General features: G+C 38.2%; 1 protein-coding gene across 2 annotated transcripts in view; it reads right to left on the bottom strand.

Annotated features, from left to right (window-relative positions):
* Nucleotides 1-576: 576 nt before the first annotated feature.
* Nucleotides 577-23506, bottom strand: part of snx30 (sorting nexin family member 30) — a 35423-nt gene continuing 12493 nt past the window's right edge. The window contains exons 2-9 of one of the 2 annotated variants that reach the window (XM_062971853.1): nt 15711-15899; nt 12852-12962; nt 8800-8958; nt 7595-7790; nt 6958-7157; nt 4711-4797; nt 2894-3036; nt 577-1531 (exon numbers count right to left, since the gene is read on the bottom strand). In XM_062971853.1, coding sequence (XP_062827923.1) covers nt 1399-1531; nt 2894-3036; nt 4711-4797; nt 6958-7157; nt 7595-7790; nt 8800-8958; nt 12852-12962; nt 15711-15899 — 1218 coding nt within the window. In that variant the 3' untranslated portion in view covers nt 577-1398. Of the gene's footprint in view, nt 1532-2893; nt 3047-4710; nt 4798-6957; nt 7158-7594; nt 7791-8799; nt 8959-12851; nt 12963-15710; nt 15900-23506 lie in introns of both variants that reach the window. The other variant, XM_003216612.4, reaches the window with a different exon arrangement.

Here is a 23506-nt window from a genome sequence, read left to right as displayed (position 1 = left end):
TGTGGCAGATTTATTATGGTATAATAAATTGCAAAATGTCACCAGAGGTACCCAGTCCTAGTCTTCAAAAGCTTAGGGCATTGTACATTTGCTAGTCCTTAAAATGGCATATGAATTTGTTTTTGTTAATGCAAAAGTATTTGAGTGTCTCGCAGTCAAAAACAAAATTCCTTTTGTATTTGTGTCAGCTATAAAGCCAAAAAATTCTGATAAGCACAAGAGATACATTAGATGTTATGGTGCCTCTTTATTACAAAGGTGCTATGACCACAAGATTCCCATAGAAAATTAAACCGGATCTCTGGAATTGAAGGGAATGCAAGGTAAGCTATTCCAGAAATACTTGCACTATGGAATAGCTACATTTGAGCATAAAAGATAAAATGGAAATGTGGAAATATGACATGAACAATCCCGCTAAATTTTGTCAACAAAAGAAATGTGCAAAGCTCTATGTACTTAAATGCTATTTATCTTCTTCATTTTATTCCCCAACTTGGCCTCTGACTTATAAGATAATATTCAGAGTAAGAACTAAGCTGTATGGTGGAAATAATTGTGGCATGACTCTGGCCATCAGGAAATAACATTTATTCCATGACATTTGCTCAAGCTATTCTGAAGAGAGATACCAAGAACTTGTATAGTTTTTATTTTATTTTTTTAGGAAAAAAACAGAATAGCCCTGTGCACAGACATACAATGCCATCCCTTTGCCACACTCAATAAATGGTGAACTGGGCTGCAGAACAACAAGGACTACATGCCATACTCACAGGTCAGACAACAAAGATTACCTAGTGAATATTCCACAAGTTTCTAATACATTCCACCAAGACCACACCATCTCCACTTTTAATGATCTGCCTCCCTCCCAAAAATCATACAGAGAAAAGCCCAGGTTGGTTCAGAAAGACTTTCAAGAATCTGGGAAGTATTATCTAACAGCCATGTCTTCCTTTCCACAGAATGGGGGGGGGGGGGAATAAATCAAGAGTTCTGAAGCCATAAGTGCAATTGGTCCATTAGCCCTTACTTAGCTAAAAAGGAAAAGAAGGGTCAATAAAAGATGTCATTTTGGCACCTTGCATTTAAGAGCTTTTATTATTATTATTTTAGTGTTCCAATGATCAGCGCCATTCAATATAAAGTGGTCCAAAAAATAAAACAGTTTTTGTTGTGTTCTTGCTGTTGTTGTTTCCCCCCCAAAAGAGGTTTATGGAGTAGGAGCGCACTAGGCCAACTCAGATGGTTTAACAAACAGGTTGCAGAAAATGTCCAGTTCCAACCTGTTCAAGTTGATCAGTCCTGAGGTTCAGCATAGGCAGGGTCCCTCCCAAGCAGGGAAGGGATGGGGGATATTATACCACATCGTGCATAGAGTTCTCTCCAGTATATTTAGTGGTAGTGGTACCATTGTGCACACAGTCCAAGGTCCATGGTGCAGGAATGAAGAGGGAGGTGGGACTTCTTATTTGGTCTCAGACTTATCTTGCAACAGAGGTATAATAGACTCCCATGCCGTAAGGCACTAGGTTAAAAAGACAGGAAAAAACACCAGTAAACAAATAGTTTGATGGAATCATTTGAAAATCTGCAACTAGTGAATTAAAACGTTTAGCCAACAACAACTTCCAGCACAATTTCATATAAAATGTTATTCTTATTCATTCTATTAGTATTCCCCAAGCCTTCAGATACTCTCCTCTTTATACTTTAGGCTGCACAGAATACATGGAGCAAGATGGTTGTTGTTTGTACAACCTTACCAGAAAAGAGCAAGGGTCTTTATGATAGTGCCTTTATTTGCCCAAAGCTCCTTTCCCCACTTCAGAGTTTTATGGCCACATGGTATGACTCACAGCTTGCTGTCTTGAACTGCAGCATACAGTTTAAGACAGTGTTCTGATGACAGGTTCTGGAAGTTGTAACTTTTCCAAGCTCTGCCACAAACCGGGGCTCTACTCATACATCAGGCTTAAACAGCTAAAGCAGATAGTAACTATATTCTCACTTCCACTGTGCTTGGATAATGTATTCTTTAATGCGACACATATCTTTCTGGCTGAAATGGGCTTCAAGTAGCCTAGACCTGCAGAAATGTAAACATTAGGGTACAGGCAAAGTACTTACCCTTGCAGCATTTAACATTTCGAATTCATTTAATGCAGAGGTGTCAAACTTGTGATTCTCTAGATCAGTGATTTTTAACCTGTGGGACCCCAGATGTTTTGGCCTACAACTCCCAGAAATCCCAGCCAGTTTACTAGCTATTAGGATTTCTGGGAGTTGAAGGCCAAAATATCTGGGGACCCACAGGTTGATAACAACTGCTCTAGGTATTTGGGCCTCCAGCTCCTACAAGCCCTAGCCAGCTTGTTCAATTGTAAGGATTTCTGGGACCTGAAGTCCAAAACATCTGGAGGGCCACAAGTTTGAGCCACTGATTTAATGTATACATATTCTCAATACACATACCATTGTATACACTCTTGGAAGGACATGCAAAAGGACTTGGAAGGATCATTTGAAAAAAAGAGAGAATATGAAAAACGCACAGATAACGAAGCTTTTCAATGAGGTGCCAGGCTTTGCCGCTGCTTTGTATCTTACTTAACCTGGCCCCGAGAAAGCTTTCCACAACAGCTTGATTTTAACCATTTCACTGATTGTTGAACAGCTAGTATATATTTGCACTGAAATTGTTTAAAACTAAGCTGTTGTGGAAAGCTTTGAACAATGACATAACAGTGAAAAACATGATGACTGTGATCCTTAGGAAGACTTCGGCATCATGGTCCAATTCAACTGAGCTAAGTAGCTATACTAGCCAACCAGCCACCAAACCAGGTTAAGCCTGTCTTCTGTTTTCAGGCACTATTTGGGGAATTACCTTCTCATAGTACTGGATGTTTTTATCTGCCATTCCCATGAGTAGCTGCCGAAAGTCTTGCCGCTTGTTGTTCTGCCATCGGTCCATGTCTGCCTTAAAGTCAGCATTAAAACACTCCACTCGGTCTTGACACTTTTCAACTTCTGTGGGTACCTAGAGATAGATAAATGAATTCTCGACGAAACGTCTTTAACAACTGAAAAATTACTAATCTCCCCAATCCCTGGTCAAAAGATTAAAAGAAGGGATCTATACACATGTGGACACATCACTCAATATTTCACACTGGACAAGGTATTGACTGACGATTGCTTTTCAGTTGGTACTCAATGTCTTCTGATATCATGTGACCCTTTTCCTCTCAGCAGTTAACATAGCCAGAATAGTACAGCGTTATTTATCTGAAAATACTGTATTACATCTTGATTCCAGAATTTATTTGTAAGCCACAGTGAAAAACCATAGCTCAGAAGAGGCAAAACAAACTCAAACACACAAAGACCATAAATCAAAAGACAATAACAGGCTTTTCATTGGGTTAGGAACAAGGAAAAGTATTTGCAATAAATAAGCAAGAGATCGATTCTGCCCAGGAACTTCTTTTCACTAGTAGGCAGCTTCTGGATTCCTAAGCAAAGTTTAAAGGCAATAGTTCTTCTAGTGTACTGTACTCCCTGGAAATCTCTCTGGCATGAAAACATCTCATCATTCATTACACTATTTTGCATTACACTACATAGTGTAATGCCTTACACTATTTTGACCAAAAGTTATTGACATAATCTATATAATCTTTTTTAAAACCAGCTAATCTTAGGTCATGACAATCCACTATATCTTGCAACAGTATGGTTGTAACAGAGAGTTACTTTTAAGAGGTAGAATGTTTCCTCTGAATTGCTTTTAAAGAAGTAATCAATTACACCAAGTTTCACAGCCCCCAAAATAACGTATATACCCAAGTATAAGCCGAGTTTTCCAACTCTTTTTAAGGCTGAAAAAGCCCCCCTCGGCTTATACTCGAATGAGGGTCCTGGCCGGCTTATATTCGGGTCGGCTTATACTCGAGTATATAGGTTATCAGAGTTAGATGGTCTTATCTTATTGAAGTCTTATTATTATCTTAAATTATTTTTATGTAAATATTCAAAAACATTTAACATACGGATGCCTCAATTAATGTAATTTTATCAGTATCTATTTTTATTTTTCAAATTTACCAGTAGTTGCTGCATTTCCCACCCTCATCTTATATTTGAGTCAGTAAGTTTTCACAGTTTTTTGTGGTAAAATTAGGTGCCTCAGCTTATATTTGGGTCAGCTTATAATCGAGTATATAGGTAGTCAATTTTCCTAGTTCTCCAAAGCAATGAAAATAATTACTTTTTAGTTATCATTTTTTAAAAAGAAATAGTATAAATGATACAGCTGAGCTATCAAATACACCATCTTCACCTCCACTTTATCCTTGCCTGAACAGCACAACAAAACGTAAGAAAAAAAGCACACGACAGTACTTTAGCTCTGTGATATTCCTGCTCAATCATTCAGTGAAACCACTTCCCCTATAAACAGAAAAATACCTTTTTCTGAAGTTGTACCACAAAAGACTGGTATTCTGCCTCATTACCTTAAAATCATGATGTAATTTAGCTATAATTTCAACGCTGAGAAAGGGATTAATTAAAAGTAATGTCACTTCTGGTGACAACTTTTGAAAGATATTCCCAGAATTTTAGGTTGTGATTTGTTACTGCAATGAATATAATGAGCAAATTTTAATAAAAATGCTTAAGAGATATTCCAAATAGGCTCACCTTGGGACGGTCTTCTCTTCTAAGGGCCACAACTTCTAGTTTGGCTTCATACTCTGCTTGAACCTGATCTCTTTTCTTCAACACGTTCTAAAGCAGGGTAAGGAAAAAAACATATGTTGCAACTAAAGGAGATGAAAGACTCACATTTCCTCTCTCAATTAAAGATGAGTTTCATGTTTTGTACATCTCAGTTGAAAAGGTCTGTTGCCCTGTATTACACATAAATTCTGTGGACTGCATGTTTATCTTGCAAAGATTTTATAACCTTTTTTGAGCACTTCTAGGAAAGAAAATGGAGATTCTATTGAAATCAAGAAATGGTGTTACTGACTTCCCTAACTTAAGCAAGACATTTTAGCAGTATTTTCGTGTGATTTGCATGAAGCCAAAAAGCAACATTTAGTTGATATCAGTAACCACTTTTCACCTGATTCAAAATTCAAAAAAGTTTCATTTTCAGTGGCCCTGCATGAAACCATATGGTGGGGGAACAAATACATAAAATAAGAGTTATGTTGTACACTTGGAAATACCTCTTGTGATTTTATCTCATACTGGATGGCCCAAATCTGAAAGTGAAGTGCACTTGGCCCTCCACATTAGTGCATTTCACATTTGATATTATAGTTCATGCTAAAATGATCTCTCTAGGAATGTCTAGATTCTCCAGTGTAACTGTGGTCAGCTTCTACCACAGGTTTCACCATAGATCCTTGCTGGAGGACCTGGACATGCCTAAAGAGATCACCTTTCTAGTATGACCCTGTGGTTAATTAGCAGTTTTTCCACTTTTGCAGAAGTCCTGCATCCCAAACCACAGTAAATGTGGTGAACTGACTGTTGTTGTTTTTAAATCTCCCCATGATGTTTTGGATTATAGCTTTCACTATCTCTAGCAATCTGTCTATTAAGAGGCTATTTCCCGAGAATGTTTGAAGTGCTCATTTAAGGTTGATTTAAGGGCTGAAACCTGGAACACTTACAGCTCAAATGCAATAGAATATATTTTCTTTAATTTAGGAGGCGACTAGATCACAGTTGTTATGCAGAACTATTGTGTACAGTTATTAGACACTTAGGGATGGAGACTTCCAAATGAACCTGAATGTTGGCTTTGGTACAAGAATGTAAAACACTAACAAGCTAGCTGCTTTTGGCTGAAAGAAGCTGGCCTGAAAAATATGTTGGAGATTCTCTTAAGGATTAATCATTAATGCACAATTTACATTATGAAAGCCAGAGTCTAACAAAGAGGACAACATGCACTGCTTTCAGATAAATCAAACTTGCTTCACAGTTGACAAGGAAGACAGGAAAGTTATGCTACCATAAGTTCCAGTTTGTTGTAGCTTCTTGCTGTACTATTGCAGCTCCAAATCTTAAGACAAGAACCTATCCATGAAAATGCGGTATGAGTTCACCTAGAATCAGATAAGCCTTTAAGTCTGCCTTCACATTCTACTTGACCATAAAACATCCGACTTCTACTGGGCAAGTATAAAAATAAAAAACTCAAGCAACCAATTCAAGATACAGTTGGAAAACACAATGGAAGCAGACTCAAAAATCCACTTCTCAGATCAGTATTACCCTCTAGAATTGAGACAAAACTTGTGATCCGTTCTACTTATGATTTAGTACCTGCCTATGCTATAGCCAGCCTGTCTTTGATTTATGTCTTAAACATTTTCTTATTTAGTTTCTATTAGACCGGGCATGCTGGTTGTATAGTGAGAGCCAGCATGATGTAGTGGATTGAGTACTAGGATTAGGAAACTGGGAGGCCAGGGTTCAAATCCCTGTTCATCCACGGAAACCCTTGGGCAAGTCACACTTTCTCACCATTAGATCAACCCGATAGGATTGCAACAAGTCAATGTAACGACAGAACTAAGGCTTCAGTTTTCAGTTTGTTGAGTGCTTCAGTTTTCTTGCAGCAAAGAAAACAAAATTAGTAAGGTATAGCAAACTGTGTTATAAGTGGTCAACCAATATGTCCATCTAACCCAGTATTGTATGTGCTGACTGACAATGGCTCTCTGGGACCTTTTACATCACTAACACTTGTGTACTGTTCTGTACTCCCTCAGAAAAAAATATTTTTAATACTTCAATCACAGTATCTAATTATGAACTAATTGTTCTGGAAAGAGAGAAGTTTGATTCCTATATGACTGAAAGCACCCATAAAACTTAAACATTTTCTGGTCGTGTTTTAACATCTGTCTCACACAAATCCTATGTTACCTTCATGGACTCTGAGTACAGGATATACTCTCTTAGGACAGGCAGGAAGTCCTCTGTCATATCTTCACTCAATTCCTCAAGAGCAGTCGAACAATTCCCAATGCAGGCAGAGACTCCTTCCAGAGGCTCCGACAGCTCTTTTTCTAGCCCACTCCAGGTTGAATATACAGGACCATATTCTCGTAATTCCACCAGGTATTCTATAGTGAAAAAGTGTTAAGATCTCTGAATTTTAATGAAGCACCAGAAATGTGTGTGTGTGTGTGTGTGTGTCACAATTCTAAATTTCAAATGACAAACATCTCATGTTTAGCAAAAACTTGTCACAAAAAAAAACTCAAGAAAGGATGTTCTAGATTTCTGGGATAATGTTATAACTAATTAATGTGTTATAAGTGGGGTGAAGATATGAACTATCAATCTGGAGACATTTAGTGATTCTAAAGAGACATTTTACATTTTCAGTGTGATCCCCATGGCTATCCAAACTTTTTTGCATAGCTCCTTGTGTGGCATGAGATCACAAAACTACACCCAAAAGTGGATGGATCCTTCTCCGATCCTTACTATAACTCTCAAGGGAAAAAAAAGAATGAATTACAAAGCACTGCAAAAAGAAATTTCATGCACTACTCACCAACTTCCTCCTTTATTATCCTCTGTGCTATTCTATCAATGGTTCCAAGTTTGAGAGAAAATGTATCTAGGTAGTCACCAATGGCTGCAAACTCCACCGGTCGACTTCTTAGTTTATAGGTTCCTGTGACATATTTTACCGATTCTCCCATCTTAGAAAGCAAGGCCATTCCTTGTTTTTTATAAGCATTAAGATCCTGGTAGTAACAGAATCATGAATTAGCCTTTTACTTTAGAAAGGAAACCTGAGAAACACCACTACCAAAAGCTAATCTCATTTTTATAATAAAGCTATAAGAACATTGGGTTTCTTTTAAGCTTATAAAAAGATACAAAATATGAGGAAGTTTTGTTTTGAGCAAACATGTACTGAACAAAGAGTAGGCAAATCAAAACCAAGCCCTACACTTAAAGTAGATGTCAAGAGTAAGCTTTTTTCTTTTTTAAAAATTGTAAAACATTTATTTCTTCATTTACTTACTTATTGTAAACCCAACACCGAATTACAGCCTTCATGTCATGTATAAATTGTCCACAATTAGTTACTTTAATCTAGTTACTTTGTATAAACTAAGGAGAGAAACTTTGTACATATTGTCTCACTTCAAGGCATGTTCCTGAGTTGTGCACTCACAATAATTCCCGACTCTAGACTAAACTAATGTTATAGCCTAGCACCAAGTTTCCAATGGGAAGCCTCAGCAAACAGCAATGAACATACTCCACTACAGAACACAGCTAAAATACACGTAGAAATTAAATACTTAGGGGCACAAAGAGCTGCTATTTGAGTGCTATTTACACATTTTCCACTCATAATCCCTTCCTACCTGAGAAATTTTTACATGACTCCAGGTATATAAAATAGATATAAAAATCAAACATTTACTGAAAATAAATCAGCACTGGCAAGGCTTGTTAAACAGGCTGATGTTCCTTTTTGTGGGTACAGCTGAAGAATTTTCTGAAAGGTATACTGTAAACACTGCACCTTGTTGCTAACGGATTTGTGTAAATATGTGGCATTTAGAAACCTTTTAGCTCTAGCCAATTTTTTTGTGACCCCAGCACTGAGCTAAGAGGACCCACAGTTTAAGAAGCAGTGCTTTAGAACGTGTTTTGTATAGCTTCTCAATGAAACTTTGACTTTTTCGAAATAATGGATTACATCTCTCAATTCTACTTTTCTACATAGAGTTCACTTACTTTGGCCGTAAGAAACACATGAAAGTGTTCATTGAAAGAAAGCACGGGATGATCTGCAATCCTTTTCAAGAATTTATCCAAGGCCTTCCTCCTTGTCTCAACAAATTCTTCCGAAAAGCGGTCTACAACTCCTTTTACCACAAATTTCTCTGGGAGGGGCTGTTTGTGGGAGCAGAAAACAGTGACAGAGAGATAAAATTTAAAAGATGGGGTTTTTTTTTTACCTTCAGTAGCAATCAACAGCCATTCCTGAAAATGGCTGAAAGAAGAGAGGCGAGAGATATAACCAAGCAACTATATATAATGAATATGTAGGTTCTTTGAAAACAGTGGCCAAACACACGAATCTATAGAACAATTAAATTAGCTGTGATCAAGGAATATAAACGCAGACATGACAGTCTTAATTCTCCTTCTGAAACAATTTTATATTAAAAATAATATCTATTATTTGTACCATTAGGTATACAGAGCAGATACTCCACAGATGAGCTTTGGACCAAGAGCTAAATCTCCTCTGCAGGAGTCTACCGGATACCATGCAGCTGTGGACAAGTATACATAGGGACCACCAAACGCAGCGCCCAAACAAGAGTCAAAGAACATGAAAGGTACTGCAGACTAATTCAACCAGAGAAATCAGCCATAGCAGAGCACTTGATGAACCAACCTGGACACAGTATATTATTTGAGAACACAGAAATGCTGGACCACTCCAACAACCATCATGTCAGACTATACAGAGAAGCCATTGAAATCAACAAGCATGTGGACAACTTCAACAGAAAGGAGGAAACCATGAAACTGAACAAAATCTGGCTACCAGTATTAAAAAACTCTAAAAATCAAAACAATAGATGGGAACCAACACTCTTGAGGGCAGAGGAGACCCAAGGACGCTAATGACTGAACAAAGGATGCCCCCCAGGCAAGAGACAAAACCTTTCCAATGCTAATTAGGGCGATTAACTGAAACATTAATGCTGGCTTCCCAGTGACAAAGAACTCTTGCCACACCCTGGACTCTCCACAGATAGATAGATAGATACACATTCCTTTCCTAGTTTATCCATGCCACACAGCCTTTGAGGATGCCTGCCATAGATGTGGGCGAAACGTCAGGAGAGAATATTTCTGGAACATGGTCACACAGCCCGAAAGACATACAACAACCCTGTGATCCCGGCCATGAAAGCCTTTGACAACACACTAAATCTTATTGTTAGTTTCTGCTTGAGCAGACTTGTTTATTCAATAGGCTTTACATAAGTGTTGATTTACCAACTTCCCACTGATTTCAGTGTGTCTATTCTAGTTGAAAATAACTGGATTAAGTGATTAGTAACTTTAAAAAAATTTTAAAGGCAAACTGGCAAGAGCGTGCATAAAACTGCCAATTTCTCTTGATGATTTCTAAGAAAATGTGACAAAGGAAGTAATAGTAGCTTAGGAACATCTGGTAATAGTTGTCAAAACATCATTACATCAATGTTCGAACTCAGAATAGCAATATTAATAGTTAGAATAGATTGCATGGACACATTTGCATCTGATATATATATATATATATATATATATATATATATATATATATATATATTCTTTTTTTAGTTCATGCAACCAAAAATATCTATGGAAAGAAGAAAGATTTAAAAAAAGAAAAGAAATAAGCCACCTTTGTATCTGAACTGGTACTTGAGATACCTGTTAAGAGATACTAACAAAAAGGAATGGAAGAGGTTGCAAAGTTCTTATTTTCTACCACTAAAAACCATCAATTACACAATTCATAATAATATTGGGAGTTGCTTATGGTCTAACCATATTGGAGGTTTTAAACAAGGTACCATTTTTGTAGAACATGGGGGGATACTAGAAACATGATTATATTGTGTTAACTATGTTTTATGTTTTAAATCTGTATTATTTGCTTATATGCTGCATATTTATATTGTATATTGTACTACTGGTGATTTTAATTGTTTTATTGTTTTATGGGTCTATTGGCTGTAATAACAGTTTTGAGGGTTTGAAATATGTAATCATGAGTCCATGGAACTGTAACTCCTATTAGAAATTTGCAGTCAAAGCGCTGTCTATTACCGTCTTTACTCAATTATATTGCACACCTTTTCTGGCTAATTGCTTAGCCAAAACTGGGGTGCGCATTACATTCAATGGTGCATTAGAATCCTGCCTAAACCTGCCCCCGCCCCCTCCAGCATCCCTCTGAAAAAATCCAGACACTCCTCTCTTCCCTCTTGCCAAATGCCCAGACTTCATGCACCACCACCGCACCAAGTTCAAGTTCCTCCTCATCGTCAGGGCATGCAGAGCCATCCAGGCCCCAGGTGCCTTTGCTAGCCAGGCCACTTGCCGCTCTCACCACAGGCCCCAGGAGCCAAGGAGGCCACTCCTCCACTGGCATGGCCACCAAGGGAGAGGGAAGCAGACGAAGTGTGTATGAAGCCTACTAGGTCTTGAAGTGTGGAGACACGTCCAGGAAGGCATGGGTGTTGAGGCGCTGCATTCCACATTGCTCTGCATGCCTCGACCCTCCCTTCTGTTGGCGTGGCCCTTTGGATGTCTGTGCGTGCAGAGTGGGTAGCAGGGTTTCCAACTGGTCCCAGGAGCCAAGGAGGAAAAGGCAAAGGTGGCCGTGCTAGTGGAGGTGCAGCCTCCTTGGCTCCTAGTCCTGCGGCGAGCGGCAAGCAAAAGTGTCTGGGGCCTGTGGCGAACAGCCAGCATCTTCCTCCTTGGCTTGAGGGGGCCATTGCCTCGTCAGAGCTAGCTACCTCACCAGCGACTCGCTGCTCACTCCAAAGCAGGGGAGGAAGAGGAGAAGGCAACCTCCTTTGCCCTGTCTCGCGGGGTCCTCCCCCTTAGCTCCATCTCCACAAAGCTCCTTTTCTTCTTACTCTCTCCCTTCCACCCTTCTTTCTCTCTGCCTTTTCTTTCTCTCCTCCCTTCTTGTACCTTCTTTCTGTTCCTTTTCCCTCTCTCTGCCTTTCCTTTCAAGGCTCCTCTCTCACCTTCCTTCTTTGCATTCTCTTTCCACTGTGCATTACATTTGCCAGCAAATCCTTTTTTGGTTTCTGGGTCTTGAAAACTGAGGTGTGTATTAAATTCAGTGGCATACTAGATTCGAGTAAATATGGTATTTCCAACCAAACTGTACAGAAATCCTTTCTGGTCCCTTTATTATTTGATACTACTCTCATTTTCCTTTGCTCCTTCTTTCCTCTATCATTTCCTCCACTCCACTGCTTTATCGTGTGAGTTTGTTCAGCTTCTTTTTGACATACCATACTTTAACCAACTTGCAGGACACTCTTCTAAGCAACTGATTATTCTAAGCCAAAGCATCAGTGAAACAGCATGAAAGTCTTCATTGCCACGAATATAACACAGTCAGATTACTGAGAAAGGAAGCTGACATCTGATCCGGGCTGACACACCAGATCCAACACCTGCATCCTAATAACAGTCATATTATTATTATGACAGAATGACTACCTTTTTTGTTTTCCTGCCAATTCATTTCCCTTACATGCCTGGTATTTAGATTAAGAGTCTATAGGTGGTGACATTCACTCTTTGTTTTAGTTTAAGGTGGCTTAGAAATAAATACCAGAGCACATACTTTGATGCACTCTTGAATCCTGCATTTTTAGTGTGCATGTACAAGTGAGTTGCAACCTGTAGAAAATGCTTCCCAGATATTCAGTTTGAAAATTCATTTAATTTTAGACATGGCAATCTTCAGTCACTATCAAATAAAAGCCATGCTTTTAGCCAAGTATAATGTCCAGTGGCCAAGAAACCATATAGACAAGCAACTAAAATGCATATCCACTCTACTGTACAATACTTCTTAGGCTAAATTAAAGCAACAAGATATTATTTTTGAGTTCTTTCTACCACAGAATTACAGAATTAATCTTATATTTGTACACACCTTGAATCCATTGCTGCTGTAAAATCAGAATTGGACTTTTTAAAGCATAACAGTTAAACATTGAATAACTGGTGGCCCTAGCTTTACTACCTACGGGAATGAGGTGAGTCGGCTGTGATTCCTCCAATTTATTCCTGAGCCAGTCAAAATCCTGATATCTTCGTCGCATGGAATATTCTGGCAAGTCAAATTCTGCTCGTGTAGTCTGGATACAAGAGAACAAGACAAAAAGGGAAAATGAAAGGAGAGCACAAAGGTGAGGGTAAATCAAAAGAATGTTGAGAGTGTGCATGCGTTTGCAAGCTCTAAACAAGATAGTCTACGCAACATCTAAACAACAAAAATAATCAAACTTTTATAAAATTCTAAGGAAAACATTTCATCCCCCCCACCCTCAGATGCTGCATATACCAACCTCCTTTTGTTTATGTTCCTGTAGTCAAAGGTATAAATCATCTCAATCTCAGGCACTTGAGCAATAGGAGGAAAAACATGAAATTTAGTATGCATGCCTCTGGCATTCTTTTTATCCATCCCTGAATCTCCAACATTCAGCTCCAGCAGATGACCTGAGTTGTAGAATTATAAGCTGATCTCACGGTTTTATGCAGTGATGTGACATCAGCCTCAAATAGGAGGTAAGGATACACACATGTGCAAAAATCCAAAATCAGGTATGCATTTATTCCATTAAACATACTATACAAAAGGCTTTCACACATATCCAGAAAGCAACCCATCTCTTTTTCTTTTTTCTTTTTGGTTTTTCATAATGTATTTAATACTTGGGATATGCAGGAAGAAGTCCCCTATAAATACATTAGTCAGCAGTATGTCTAGATTGTGCTCATCAGCAGTTCAAGACAAAAGTCATTTGTCCTTAGTAATATTGATGAACAGTACAGCACTGGCTGCTAAGGAATTTTACATTCTGCACCATTAAACTTCTTTGTCAACAGCAGTCCAGGAAGGTTTCAGGAACAGAAACTGTTTGGTTCATACGGCACAATATGTTCTGTTTCCTGATTATTTTCTTGATTGTTATCACTAGTGGCAGCTGGTGACTTTAATGTCAGTGAATCCACTGCAGGCATGAAATCTGACCTTAGATATCACCTTTAAAATTTGGGCTTAATTTCAGGGTGGATTCACCAATTCACTATCATGAAAATCATCAGACACCACTAGTTAACATTGCAATAACTTATGACTTTTACATTTTCTGTATATATCCTGCCTCCTATCTAAAGATTTGAGTGTGGGGTACACACAATAAAATATGCTTAGATAATATAGCTGGATAATATATTTTTATATATTTGAAATAACTGATTTATTTCTATTTTAAAGAACTGGGTTTTCTTTGTATTAAATAACTGTTTTCATTTATTTTTAGCAACTGGTTTGACTGCACTTGTTTTAGCGTAGACTACTTTGAGATTTCTTTTAAAAAGCAGTCTACATTTTGTCCTAAAAAGAATTTAGAAGCAATACCCACTTTAAACATTGAAAGTAGTGCCACTAATAAAACCATTCTCCTTTCTTAGTGCTTTCACTGGGGGAGAGCTCCTGAGAGCTCTTTACCACAGAAATCAACAAAAATACACAAAACTCATTTCAATCAACACAAGCAATGAATATTTATTTTGAGTGACATATATATTCTGCTTTTTCTCTAGTGAACTCTCCTGATTCTTCCAGTTCTCAGTCCAACATACTAATAACTACACTGCAGTAGTACTAATACAGTGAAGACACTAAGACACTGCTGCATAGTCTGACTAGAAAATAAGCTGCTTTAGACTTGAATGCCCATCGTGCAAAACCTGCTACAAAAACCAATCAATTGCCTACATGTGTGGATGGGTACAGTGGAACTACAGTCAGGATAAAATCTATATATCTGCTCATATAACATTTAACAAAACATTTCAAGGAGTAGATTTCTACAGCTTGCCATCTATTAGTGACAATCAGCAGTCCAAATCTATTCTATACCCACAGGTTCTCTATCCACAAACTCCATCATCCAATGCCTGACAATTTTTTTAAATTCCAAAAAGGAAACCTTCATTTTGCCATCTTATAGAAGGTGCACCATTTTACTATGCCCTTGTATATAATGGAACTTGAGCATTCACAGATTTTGGTATCCATGACAAGGAGGGGTGGTCCTGGAACTAAACTCCAGCAAAAAGCAAGGGCTCACCATATACAGGTAAGAAATTGGATATACATATATAAATCAGAGCTATGTGATAAGTAGCATGCAAATATTTTAGGTCCCAAATACATAAAAAAATATTTGGAGTCTCCTCACAATGAGGGCCATAATCTTCAAATTGTTAGTTCTGATTCAAATCATGCTCCAATAACAAGCCAATTGTTCTAAAATAAGACAAAAATGATTCCATTGTTTAAGTATAAAAGGGGCATATTATATCAGTTCAAAAGCCACATAACTCCAGTAATGGGAATACAATGGTGAAGTCTCCCACAGTCTTGTGCCCTCCACATGTGTTGACTATAATTCCCATCTTTTCAAGAGAACAAATGTCCATATTTGTTGGGAATGACTGAAGAGTTGCAGCCCAGCATATCAGATTAGAGAAGTCTGCAGCAGGATACATACAAATCAAGTTTTTCATAATATTATTATGAAACACCTCAAATATTTAAATGAGGAATGGGAATTATGCAGCCTTCCAGTTGTTACTGGACGGTTATTCCCAGCAACACACTATATTCAGTATAATATGACAGTAAGAAATAGTAAGAGCTGCAGTTCAATAACTGGCATGTCACAAGCTTCCCACATAAATGAAGCGGTAGGATGCACAAGAAAAAAGGGGAAATTATTTTTTTTAATCCACACTATTTGATGAAGCTGTAAAGACAAGAGTTAGTTGAAAAGAAGCTAAAATAAATAGGAAACAAGCTCTATTGTTAATACCTTGGTCATGACTCTGTACGTGATGTAAGTCTCCATTGTACAGACATGTTTTTTTGGATCATCAACTGTGACAAAGAGGTCTCTCATCTCTCCATCCAAGTCATCATCCAGCTGCAGTCTGTTAAGTAGTGAGGATGAAGATGCTGGACTGGAAGTATCTACTGGAGTACCATTGGGTAAACTGAGATCCTAGAGAAAAGCAAAGCCGTCAGGTGAAGGGAAGAATGAAAGAGCAACTTGGGGGGGGGGGGGTATACACTGATTTTAAATACATAATTTACAAATGCTAACAAGGTTAGAAGGACAAATAGAAAATCACTCAGTTCATTTTGCTGCTCCTTCATCCATGATACAGGTGGAATATCCCTTATCCAAAATGCTTTGGTCCAAAAGTGATTTGGATTTCAGATTTTTTGGATTTTGGAATACCTGTGTTTACAGATACATACATAATGAGACACCTTGGACCTATACAAGAGTCTTCTCTCCAGACTACAGGACGTGGATATGTCAAGTCTTTCATACACTGTAGGTTTCTGTAACATGTTGAACCTTGGAGTTTTCCCCACATACTAATTACTCCTTGTCTTCAATAAGAATGATAGACGCAAAGACTGCAAATCTCAAACAGAATGATTTGGGATTTGAAGTCCTATTATAACAAACATTTGCAATTTTCAAGAGAACTGGAACAAGGGAGCTATATTTTCCCTTGCTTTTGCTTTTGTTTCTATATTGGTCACTACTCTGAAATACATTTCTATACTACCCAAATACTAAAGTTCTCTAGATTAATAAAAATAGAGGTTCAATATAAGACCGTAATACAACCATTTCAAAAATTTAAAATCCCATTGAAACAAATAGAAGCAACAGAATAAACCCCATATTATGTGCTTGTTTATTTATTGTATTTGTATGCCACTTTTCTCACCCCTTGGGGGACTTAAAACAGTTCACAGCATAATCCATGGCAAAATTCAATGCCTTACAGGTATAAAACATCACATATCAAATTAGTCACATATAACAATAGACTAAAACCATTAAAACTATAAAACTATAACAATCCCAAATACAACATAAAACATTTAAGTCTTGTATCGATCCCAAGATAATCCTAACTATTTCCATACTTCAATGCTCCCTGTCATGTAGCGAATGCCTTCTTGAACAACCAAGTTTTAAGTTGTTTCCTAATGCTAGGAAGAAGGGGGCCAATCTGATCTTGATGGGGAGTTCCAAGTCTGAGGGGCCACCACCAAGAAGGTCCTGTCTCTCATCCCTGCCAATTGCACCTGCAAAGGCGACGGGAAAGAGAACAGAACTTCCCCAGAAGATCTTAGTGTTCTAGCTGGCTCATAAAGGGAGATATGTTCGGATAGGTAAGCTGGACCAGAACCATTTAGGGATTTATAGGCTAAAGCCAGCACCATAAATTGTGCTTGGCAGCAGACTGGCAGCCAGTGGAGCTGACACATCAGGGGGGTTGCGTGCTCCCTGTACATCAGTCCAGTGAGCAATCTGGCACCCGCCCACTGGATTACTTGAAGCTTCTGAACAGTCTTCAACAGAAACTCCACTTAGAGCGTTTGCAGTAGTCTAATCGAGATGTGACAAGAGCGTGGACCACCATGGCCAAGTCTGACTTCCCAAGGTACGGGCGCAGCTGGCTGAATAAGCTATATCTAGTACTTATATGTTTCACATTTTCTGCAGTCACAGGTTGCATCTACACTGTAGAATTTATGCAGTTTGATAGCACTTTAATTGTCATGGCAGAATACTATGGAATTCTGGGAGTTGTTTTATAAGGTCTTTAACCTTCTTTTCCAAAGAGTGCTAATTCCTCACAGACTACTACTCCCATGAGTTCATAGCATTCAGACATACCAGTTAAAATGGGATCAAACTGCACCAATCCTGTAATGTAAATGCAGCCTAAGATTTAGCTTTTCAACAATGTGAAAGTTTCTCTCATAGTCCTGAACCAAAAAAAAACCCCTGAAAGATGTCCTCTGGTTTATACAGGAGGCACACTACTTGCTTTGTTTTAGAAATTCTCTGGGATTTATTTTTCAGGAGAAAAAATGAAAGGAAAACATAGGTCACAATAAAGCCTGTTTTTGGATTATACCACTGTGTTTAAATAAAAAGATTTGGGAATAGAACTCCAATATAAAAATGAACCTGAACTTCTTTGGTGTCGTTAACTGCCACCCACTGTAGCTTCTATATTTCATGCACCTGCTGGAACACACTTCACGAGTATTCCCCAACCTCATCAATGCTTTTTAACTAAACTTCCATTTCACATTCTATGATATGAAAGTCTTTAAGCAGACAAAGAACATTTCTAAAGGCTGACTTAATGAAACCAGTCTAGTTCACATCAGGCTGAGAGGCATCACCAAATTATTATGTAACTCTTGTGGGGAAAATGTACTCAGCCAAACAATAAAACCACAAGAGAGACTTGGAGGATGGGAGAAGCTTGTTGCCAAAATATTTATAGTCTGTTTCATGTTTTCACTCTATCCCATTAGATGTGTGGCTTCTTCCGCTATTAGCTGTACTCCACCAGGCTTTCAATGAAGTTCTGAGTCCTGAGGCAGTAGCCTTTATTATATATCTCTTAAAACTCTGAATAACTGCAAAACCAGCAGTCAACAAAATGTCAAAGAGATACATCACTATCAAAGTGCACATCTAAAACTTAAACTGAATTTCAAAAAACTGTAGCATATTTCACAATGCAATAATCACATATTGAAGCATTAAAACAAAACATGGAATGACTCTTGGTTATGAACCTGATAACTGCCAGGATATGGAAATTACCTGACATTTACTAAGTGATAGCAGAGTCAATACCTCTGGTCTAACTACCTGTAAAAGAGTTGAGCCACTGTAATTAGGGTTTGGTGGTTAATGTAATGGGATTAGTATGTAAGTTGTAGTTATAATGAGTAAGTTTGATGAGAGTTGATAAGGGACTATGATGGTTTGGTGAGCGTGTTGGGGAATCGCTGTTGGAGTAGTGAGGAAAAAGAAACTGTAAATTTTGTATATTTTTATATACTTTGTACACTGCTGCAACAAAGGAGTTGTTTGGGAAAGAACAAAAATCTATACATGTTTTGTTGTTTGAGTAGATGACCATTATACCTGTGTTTTTGGATACCTGGTTTCTTAACAGGAACTAATACAACTACTTCTGGAAGAACAGGAGTTTTATGACTGCATAGAATCCCTAACAATAACACGAATCCCAATTCAGGCCCAAATTGGCACTTTCAGAATGAGAAGGAATGTGTCCGCACATGGATCTTAGAAACTAAGAAGATAAAGTTGGTTGCATAAGCTTTCATAGACTAAGTTTACTTCCTCAATTGCATGGCGTGAAGTTTCTAGGAACAGATCTTTATATACAGAATGTGTATGTGTGAACAGCCATAGAAATGCAAAAGTTTTGGATAGGGTGATGAAACAAAAAGAAGGAACATGGTCACCATTCAAACTACTAGTATTAACCACACTGGACCCATGTCATGAATCTGAAAGGAGATTTCTTCTCCCTATATTTCTGCCATGTAAGACTTTGAATGTCTTTGTTCTCTTTTCTACATAGTGCTGCTCCAGTTAGTGGCACTAGAATACTTTTCCGTATACAATGGTCTGAATCCTCTTTGTGTAAGTCATGCCCTGCCAGCTTAGACTAGATTGAGCAGTTTGTTGCCCCCCTGATGTTGATGAAGTCTAGCTCCATCATTTCTGACCATGCTGACTGAGTCTCATAGGACCTGGATTTCAATGATATATAGGAAGCTATAGGTCTCCCAACTGTCTAACATCAACTTGTATTACACTGAGACTGCAAAATTCATGAAAGTAGACATTGTGAGCCTTTGATAAGCCAGATGTATTTCACAAAACCTTAGAGCTACTATGGCATCTGAGAGATGAAGTTCAAAACATTTGGACAGCCAAACTCAGAGCGAAATAGGACATTTGTGTAACACCTCAGATAGCTTTCCTATGTTCTGATTACATGGCATTGCAAGATGGGGTTGTAGAGATATCCCACACTGTTATGACACCTGTATGTCAGCACTTCTAGATATTATGGAAAAAGACTCCATAATATTTGCGGCTGCAAAACACTCAGCAGACATCTCTTGCAGCAGCAATACAGAAACTAACATTCTTGAACAGTCAAGATTTATATTGACTGTTAGATCTGCAACCCGTTCAGATTTGAATAAGCAACCGCCTCTACACATTTCCTCTGAAGGTCTAAGTATGAATGGCTTTAGACAAACAACAAGAATTCAATTCTTCCAATCTTAAACTTCACATGTTCTATGAGAGAATATAATTATCACTGTGTTTTGGCCAAGTGCTGTATGCAAATACCACATTTGTCAGAATCTAAGAATTGACATGATGCACAAATCAACTGACTTCATATCGGTCAACAGCTTCTTGCAAAACTAGGACCCTGTCCAAGTGACAAATAGCAAGGGTGTCTAGGGAGGGAGCTAGAGTTGTGAGTGCCATAGAATTATTCTGTATGCTGAAAAAATAAACACATAATCTTCAATTTACCCCAGCCTTCAAAGGCCAGAATTATATACAAATAAGACAAATTACTTACAGTAAACAAAACAAGACAGAGAAATGTATAAAGTAGTTTGTTATCTGCATGGAAATATTTGTTAATCTGTACAGGCAATATTTTGGCAACACTACTGTAAAAAGCAAAGCTAGGTTGTTTTAGCTTTTCTTTTGCTTTCTCTTAAATTCATCTGAGAATGTATAAGGAAAGAGATCATATATGTTGAAGTTCCATGATTAATAATCCAGTATGAATCACAAACAGCACTCAGGCCCCTTCCACACAGCTGAATAAAATCCCGCATTTTCTGCTTAGAACTGGAATATATGGCAGTATGGACTCAGATAACCAGTTCAAAGCAGATATTGTGGAATTTTCTGCCTTGATGTTCTGGATTATATGGCTGTCTGGAAGGACCATCAATGCTGATAGTTAGTTTGAATAAAAGAAAACCAGTTTCACTTGAGAATTAGTATAAAGACATTCTATATTACTCTGTGCTTGTTACACAGAAAATCAAACCAACCTGCCTATTCAAAACTACTGCATACACTCCTTCCCTATACATAAAAAAATGTTGGGAGAGGAGAAAGAAAGTAATTTGCTTTTTTAAAAATGGGTTATCATCTATAGTAGGTGATATTACTACTGCTTGCTACTGAAGGCTTTCTTGTACCACTGATCAGCCAATTTCAGAAGTGTTATTGACAGCACTGTGTTCACAAGAAGCTACAATGTATTAATTCTAGCCAGCATCTATGCCACCTTCGCATAGCTAGTAATTGCCAGTGAAAACATACACAGCTTGCCTCTGCCATTACAATTCTAGCTGAGCAACGCCTATCCAAGGTGAGAGGAGAACAGAAACAAATGTAAACAGGGCCAACAGATTAGAAACTGTTGCCTGATTTCTGTGCGTTCGTGTATTAAAATACATTTGGTAACAAACCACAAAATAGCTTTCAACCTCTTCCCTCCCACCATCCTATATTTTTAGTGCACTTTCAAATAAACCTCCTTCTGTCATACAAGACCCATGAGTCCACTGAAACAGCTTTTTGTCTTTCCTCTTCTGGCTCATATATTGGATTTGACAACTGTTTGCTTGTTCAGTTACATAAGTGATCACAGAGGCTAGCAGATTTGCTAAGCAATATGGTCAATTTCTCCAAAATAAGTACAAGCTACTCGGGTAAGGGAGGCATCTTGCAGTAGTAATAAAAAGGGTGAAATTATTGTTTGTTTTTATGTAACCCTTCATTGACACTTGATACCATTGATCCTCAGTTAATACCCAGCACAGCTGGCCACTGTAATGCATATTGCCTAGGTCTTCTAAAACAGTAAGAAACAGACTGGCTACAAATAGGAAATAGCTTTTGTTAGAAAAAAGAGATGATCTTTACTATACCCTTTTCTATGCCACCATTATGGTTGTTGTATTGCCTTTATGCCATTTCAGTTTTCTTGACAAAATGTATTTGAATGGGGTTGCCACTGCTTCCCTTTGAGGCTGAGAGACTGCAACCTGACCAAGATCACCCAGTGTGTTTCCATGATAAAGCAGGGAGTTGAACCCTATCTTCCTTGACTCTTAGTCCATCACCCAAACCACAACACCATCTTTTTTGAGAATGTAATAACTTGTTTTAATGGAAAGTCTTCTCAGGCAAAACACCATAGTCATTTTACCCGTGAGTGCAATAAGCACCTCGTTGCCATCCAGTGGGTGTTTATGAACTTCCAGAAAAATTTCTTCTCAGGGGACAGAAAACTTCTTATCTCCCTCCAAGAATGAAGAGCACGAAGAAAGTGACATGTCTTTTCCCTATTTGCAAAATACAGCTTGTTTTCTCTTGAACGCAAGGATTTATCAAAAAGCACCATGCATGTCCTTACTCCCAATGACAGAGGATGTTTCCATACAAATGTGTCAGGAGGGTGAAGTATTTGTCACTGCAAGCCTTTTTTTTAAAAAAAAAAATCCACATTGTGTTTCTGTTGCACCAAACAATTTTCTGGAGATTTCCAGTATCAGTTATTGTATTTCCATCCCTTAGTAGGTTTTAAAAAAAAACATTCTGAGACACATTGGTAAGAGGGGTCATCTCCTTTTAAAAAACAATTTTTGCATTATAATGTATCAATGAAATTCTACATTTAAACTATAAGTTGAGAATCCCTTATCTGGAGTCCTGAAATCTGGAATACTACAAAATACAAAACTGACAACACTGGTGTCTGGGATTGTGACATGTTTGCATCCCAATGGTACACTGTACACAAATTTTATTTCATGAAGTAAATTGTTTTTTTAAAAGAACACTTCTGCTCCTAGGCAATTTACATATGGGATTTAGGCCTACAGAAATAGGAATATAGTGTCTAGATCCAGGGAAGCCACGCTACCCCTCTATTCCGCCTTGGTTAGACCACACCTGGAATGCTGTGTCCAATTCAGGGCACCACAATTTAAGGGAGATGTTGACAAGCTGGAAGGTGCCCAGAGGAGGGCGACTCAAGCGTCTGGAGAACAAGCCCTACAAGGAGCAGCTGAAAGAGCTGGGTATGTTTAGCCTGCAGAAGAAAAGGCTGAGAGGAGACATGATAGCCATGTATAAATATGTGAGGAGAAGTCATAGGGAGGAAGGAGCAAGCTTGTTCTCCACTGCCTTGCAGACTAGAACGCGGAACAATGGCTTTAAACTACAGGAAAGAAGATTCCACATGAACATTAGGAAGAACTTCCTCACTGTGAGAGCTGTTCGGCAGTGGAACTCTCTGCTGCGGAGTGTGGTCGAGGCTCTTTCTTTGGAGGCTTTTAAGCAGAGGCTGGATGGCCATCTATTGGAGGTGCTTTGAATATGATTCCAAAGGTTGGTCTGGATGGCACATGAGGTCTCTTCCAACTCTATGATTCAATATGGGATAGTCAATATGTATTACACTATAATATGGACAAAATAAAAATAAAAAAGTTTAGAAAATATGCCTTTCAAACCATAAGACTACTTCATCAAATCACACCAACTGCTTATGGGGAGGAATTGTCCCTCATTGAAGTTAAAGACACTGCTACAAAAGACCCCCAAAGAATGTAACTAGCAGATATGGAAGTTATAACGACTGGCAAAAACAGAAGAGCCATATTGTGGGAATCCACATTTCTTTAGGACAG

Source organism: Anolis carolinensis, chromosome 2 (genome assembly GCF_035594765.1).
Source record: "Anolis carolinensis isolate JA03-04 chromosome 2, rAnoCar3.1.pri, whole genome shotgun sequence".
NCBI classification, from domain to species: domain Eukaryota; kingdom Metazoa; phylum Chordata; class Lepidosauria; order Squamata; family Dactyloidae; genus Anolis; species Anolis carolinensis.
The sequence above is the reverse complement of the archived record's forward strand: the minus strand, read 5'-3'. Positions and strand labels throughout refer to the sequence as shown.